Source organism: Cygnus olor, chromosome 16, assembly GCF_009769625.2.
Source record: "Cygnus olor isolate bCygOlo1 chromosome 16, bCygOlo1.pri.v2, whole genome shotgun sequence".
NCBI lineage: Eukaryota > Metazoa > Chordata > Aves > Anseriformes > Anatidae > Cygnus > Cygnus olor.
This window is the reverse complement of record NC_049184.1, coordinates 11,225,773-11,231,164: the sequence shown is the minus strand read 5'-3', so window position 1 is coordinate 11,231,164 and position 5,392 is coordinate 11,225,773. Positions and strand designations below refer to the sequence as shown.

The following is a 5,392-nucleotide window of genomic DNA, read 5'->3' as shown; positions in this document are numbered from 1 at the left end:
GGATCTATCCAGTCTGAGCTCTTCATCCTCTGTGGACTTTTCCAGTCTCACTTCATCTTCTCTGGACCTTTCAAGTCTCACATCTTCAGCCTCTTCAGAGTTCTCCAGTACCTCCTCTTCAATCTCCTTAGAGCTCTCCAGTGTCTCCTCTTCAGATTCCTGGGAGCGCTCCAGTTTCGCCTCTTCAGTTTCACTGGACCTATTGAGTCTCACCTCATCAGGCTCTCTGGATGTCTCTGGCGACAGTTCTTCAATCTCCTTAGATCTCTCAAGTCTCACCTCAGTAGCCTCCCCAGATTTCTCCAGTCCTGCTTCTTCTCCCTCTCTAGACCTCTCCAGTCTCACTTCTTCATCCTCCCTAGACGTCTCCAGTCCCACCTCCGCAGCTTCCTTGGACGTTTCCTGTGAAATCCCTCCGACCTCCATACACGTCTCAGAGCACACCTCCTCAACCTCTTCAGAATCACTAGATTTCACGGATTTTAACTATTTCACATTTCAGGGTTCCTCTGAGTTATCCTCATCGACTGCTGAGGATGTTTCTAACCTCATCTCTACACCGTTTCTGAATGTCTCCAATCTCTCCTTTCGGGACGCTTCTTCCCTCACTTCCTCAATTCCTTTGGACATTTCTAATCTCACATCTTTAGTTCCCACAGATCTATCCTCTCTCACATTTCTGGATGTTGCTAATCGCACCACCTCAGCTTCTCTTGATCTCTGCATCTAACCCTCTTATCATATCCTTTTTTTCTCTTTGCACACTCTATACCTTTCCAAACTTTCCTCCTTTGTGAACTCTCTTTAAGTTCCCTTTCCTATGCCTCTGAAAGTTCCTATATGAAGGAAGATTCAGGCTTTACAGATACATTCAAGCAGGCATGAAAACATATAATAATTATATATAATAAATAAATATATAATTATAATTATTATTATGTATAATTCTGTAATGGTGCCTTGTTTACAGATGTATAAATATTAATATATACTCTGGAATTTTTGTAGAGCACAATTTCTGTCACTAATGTAATTTTCATTCTGTCTTGGTATGGTACCCCTCCCAGAAATTTAATTCATGATGAATTTTTATCTTTCAAGATCAACAAATAGCAAATACAGCTAAATGTGGGAATAAGTGCACCCAGGTTGTGTGTATCTCTATTACGGGTTTAAATCTGAGTGCATTGCACAGAATTGCAGAGGCATCACACATGGAGGTATGGAGAGGGAAGATGCAGTGGAAAAAGAAAACGGATTAAAAAGAGGAGTAGATGAGAGAGGGGTGAGGAGGGAGATCAGAGAAGGTGGAGGGGCAGTGGAAGGACATGTAGCTGGAACAAAGGTGTCCATATTTGTGGCCTGGGCAGTCCATGATTATCTTATTTATAATTAATATAATTGAACTTATTTATAACTATTTTACCTAAGAAATCATCTGATATTACCATTAAAACAGCATTTGAATATAACATCTCTTTATCTATACATAAAAGTAGTGTAGTTACTTGTGGTGCATCAAGTATGTTGCACAGGTAACAGAGATGGGCTTTTAAAAATCTTTGGTGCTTCCTTGTATCTTCTTCCTGTAGCTAGTTTTTCTGAAAACAAATATGTTTCTTTTTTCCAATGTATCACTGGCACCCTTTGTGTGTTAAAAGTGCTGCCTGTGATAACATATTTTTAATGGATTTAATTTTTACAAGTTGGAAAGCTTTGTTCCAATATGTCACCTATGTCTCAGAATTAGGAGGACATAAATGTCTTGAACAAAAAATAAATATGGAAATAACTGTATGCAATATGAAATATTTTCTGCCTTGTTTATACTAGCTCTTTCTTTAAAATTAAGTAGTAAAGACTGTAATACATGGGTTTTAGAAATCAAGTCCAAATTCATTGGAAGCAGAGTTTTTTAGCAATTATAAAAATCACAAATTGTTTGTCTGTTGGTCCAGATGGAAGGAACTGGTGTAATAAAATGCCCGCCTTCAAATTGTTATCACAACTGGCACTGTAGAGTCATCTTCAGTAATCTGAGTAGAGAGATCAAATAGGCAAAGTAAGGAGAGGAAATTCTTTCTGTCTTCCTACTATTTTATTTCTTCCTGGTTGCTGTGCCTACTGATTACATAGGGCAATCTTCTCTTACTGGCTTATGTTATCCTGGAGACAGACTGTGATGTATCTGGTGGCTAATGGTTCTCTTTGTTCTGGTGGCTCTATACTGTTAATATTAGTGTATATAGCTTGTTAATTACAATGGCTCTGGACTAAGTAAGCTCTCCAATAAAGCTGAAAATTACTCTGTGCTTTAAAAATCATCACCGTGTAGCGATGTGAAATCACTCAGTGATTTCCAGGTATCTGCACTTCAGCAGATACCAAAACTGTCAGGAAGACACAAGGCCTCTGTGCAAAGAGGAACAAAGCCACCAAGGTTTCCTCAGGACCTCTGAGGTTTCCAGAGGATTCCGAAATACTTCGTGATGTGGTTTGGTTGGGGATGAAAAGAACAGAGAAGAGGTATGCATGCTTAAGTGCAAGGATTTAAAAAATAATAATAATCCAAAATTTTCCTTGCTTAAAACCTTAGTCGTAATTACTTAAATTAACGTTTGATTAGAACCATGTTGATTCCTTATGCAACTTGTTTTGAGTCTTCTTACAACTTTTTGCTTCTCATATATGGGAATTTGTTTGTTTTTCCATCAAGTAGTGACAAATGGATGGTAGTGAACCATCTACCATCTACGTTGTTTCTCATGAATCTATTTAGTGTAAATGGTTAATATAACTTCAGGTGCATGCAATGCCTTACGCCCACAAGAACCCCACGCCAAGGGGATCCCGTGTTCTAGGGGATAAAAGTGAACATGGCAGAGCTTGGCCGCATGTGGCTTAACGCTCCAACTCGAAAATTTATAGACCACTATAAAAATAATTGTGCATGCTTATAAACCATTTTGATCTTTACACTCGAGCCGAAGAAGCCAAGGCCCGCCAGGTGAGACACTCACGAGGGCAGTGCCCCCCCACTCCCGTGCCCCCCGCCCCTCACACCCCGCCTGCGCAGCCGCGAGGCAGCTCCCGCGAGCCTCCTCCAGGAGAAAGGGCGGGAGGCGCGTGCCGCATTCAGCCCTCTCGTTGGCCGCCGCCAGCGGCCAGCGACGGCGCTAAGGCGACTGCTCATTTACCATTGGTCATCTTCCCTGAGGGAACTCGGAGTCTGATTGGGCAGAGGATAATTCTCGCTCGCTGATTGGCCAGAGGACGGCGGAGCGGTCTTTCCCCTTCCGGCGGGCGCTGACCTTGCTGGTGGCGGAGCGGCGGGGAGCAGCCATGGTGGCGTACTGGCGGCAGGCCGGCCTCAGGTAGCGGGGCGGCGCGGGGGGACCCTCCGGGGACCCTCCGGGGACCGCTCGGTTCTCACCTCGCCTCTCTCCCTCTCGGCAGCTACATCCGCTACTCGCAGATCTGCGCCCAGGCCGTCCGAGCGGCCATGAAGCCGCAGTACAAGGCCGAGGCGGAGAGGGCGGCGATGGCCACCGTGAAGACCGTGAAGCCCAAGAAGGAGTGAGAGGTGGGCGCCGGGCCGGCCGCTCGGGGCACGGCAGCGGGAACCGCCCGTGGGAGATCAGCCCGGCGCTCGGGTGCAGAGCGGGGTGGCGGCTGACGGTGCCTGTGGTGCCCGCGTCCTCACCTCCTGGGGGACAGGGAAGGGCTTCACGTCCTTAGCGCAGCGAGCTGAGGCTGATCCGTCAGGCTCTGGTTTGAATGATTTGTGTCTTGGTCAAAGCTGTTACACACTGCGGTAAGACAGCTGTGTCCTTGTAAGAGGTGAGAGCTCTGTGAACGCCCTTGCTTTGCCAAGCCAGAGACAGCCGTGCAGGTGACCACTTCTACTCAGTATGCTGAGTAGAAGATAACCTTGAGTAAGCCCTAATCTGTGTAAGGGTCAGCTGGTATCTGTGAGAGGTGGGTGCTGCTTGTACCTGTGCTGTGATGTTGCATACATCACGAGCAGCTGAAATCTCTTCTGGGCTCTGCCTCAAGCAGCAGTAGATAACGTCACTAGGAAGGATTGCTTTGTGACTAGGACTGTTACGTGCATAAGATAACAATCTGTCCCAGTAAAGGTGATCTGTGTACATTAACATTACCGTAAATATGTTTGTAGAGACAGTAACGTTGTTGAAATGGTTGAAATGTCCCCATAAGATGCTTGATCAGCATGCTTGTAAATTAAAACAAGACTGTCTTCAAAATAAACCTTTGAACCAAGACCTGCAGTTAATATGGTTGGCAAAAGCCACATGGAGACTTTGTTTTGCATAAGAAGTTGTTTTAAGCATAATCAGGAATTAGTGTATTTGACATCCTGAAAAATAGGTGGTGATACCATGAATGTAGGACAGCTTCTAGCCCTGAGATTAACTATTATTAACTTGTGTGAAATCTACCTTGTACGTGTTTTCTCATTCTTGAATCAAGTAACTTGTATTTTAAATCTCTCCTAGGAACTGATCTGTGGTGAATACTGTAACAGCAAACTGCAAGCTGTAGGGAAGCTCAAGACTGCAGTACAATGTCATCATGTTAACTGTAAAACTTGCCTGTGTGTAAATCAGCACGCTAATAAATGTCACTTGTGGTTAAACACATGAATGTGTGACAACTGTTGTTCCTCATGAAACAAAGTACTTCCTTTTGCAGAGACATGGTGGGTTAAAAGAGACTTTTTATCAAACTCTACCATTCAGCAGCAAATGTGTTTACTTTTAAGTCAAATCTCTTGGTTTTCATGCTGGTATTTCAGGTATATCAATGAGAGAGATGTAGCTGCCATTTAAAGCTTTTTTTGCTTACTTCACTTCATGATTAATAAGTATTTTGTGGAATTAATCAGAAAGTATGTCAGCAGAGAACATAAGCACATAATTTCAAAACTGTAATCAAAAATACATCTGCCAGTTCTTTCCCATTGCTGGAAGTGGTGTGCTGTTGTTTAAAGTTCTCCCACTGGGGAGTTCATCTTCCACGTGTGCTCAGAACAAACTAATCCAGTGAAAATCATGAGGTCTAAGTTGAAGACAAAACTGCAAGTGAAATACTTCCCCAGGGATGTGCGTGCATAATGTCCCACTGCAGAGGAAGTAAGACAATATACTTACATAATTGGCATCGGATTTGTGTTCGCCTAGATGCTGTTAGCATCACTGTAGTACAAGTGACCCAAAATAAAACACGAGGCATTGCTTTCTGCAGAGTATAATAAACTCTCCTTTCCAAGAGTATAATAAAAAGTGCTTTTTTGTGTAAAAACTTGTAAATATATTTTAATCCTTATAAAAATAAATTGTTTATCAAGTCTTTCAAGTATTATTTTGTA

General features: G+C 43.2%; 1 protein-coding gene across 2 annotated transcripts; it reads left to right on the top strand.

Moving 5' to 3' along the window:
* Nucleotides 1-3,219: 3,219 nt before the first annotated feature.
* On the top strand, nucleotides 3,220-4,664 carry ATP5F1E (ATP synthase F1 subunit epsilon). Of its 2 annotated transcripts, none has more exons than XR_005824765.1 (3): nucleotides 3,220-3,374; nucleotides 3,457-3,636; nucleotides 4,521-4,664. XR_005824765.1 is itself a non-coding variant. In XM_040575420.1 (3 exons), the coding sequence occupies exons 1-2, from the start codon at nucleotides 3,343-3,345 to the stop codon at nucleotides 3,578-3,580; spliced, it is 156 nt and encodes a 51-aa protein (XP_040431354.1). In that variant the 5' UTR covers nucleotides 3,221-3,342; the 3' UTR covers nucleotides 3,581-3,583; nucleotides 4,521-4,664. The 2 variants fall into 2 exon arrangements, 1 of the variants encoding a protein (XP_040431354.1); XM_040575420.1 differs by having other exon boundaries at nucleotides 3,221-3,374; nucleotides 3,457-3,583.
* The last annotated feature ends 728 nt before the right edge of the window (nucleotides 4,665-5,392 follow it).

Coding starts and splice junctions, on each gene's coding strand:
- ATP5F1E (XM_040575420.1), top strand. CDS start 3,343: ATGGTGGCGTACTGGCGGCAGGCCGGCCTCAG. Junction 3,375..3,456: donor TGGCGGCAGGCCGGCCTCAG/GTAGCGGGGCGG, acceptor CCCTCTCGGCAG/CTACATCCGCTACTCGCAGA.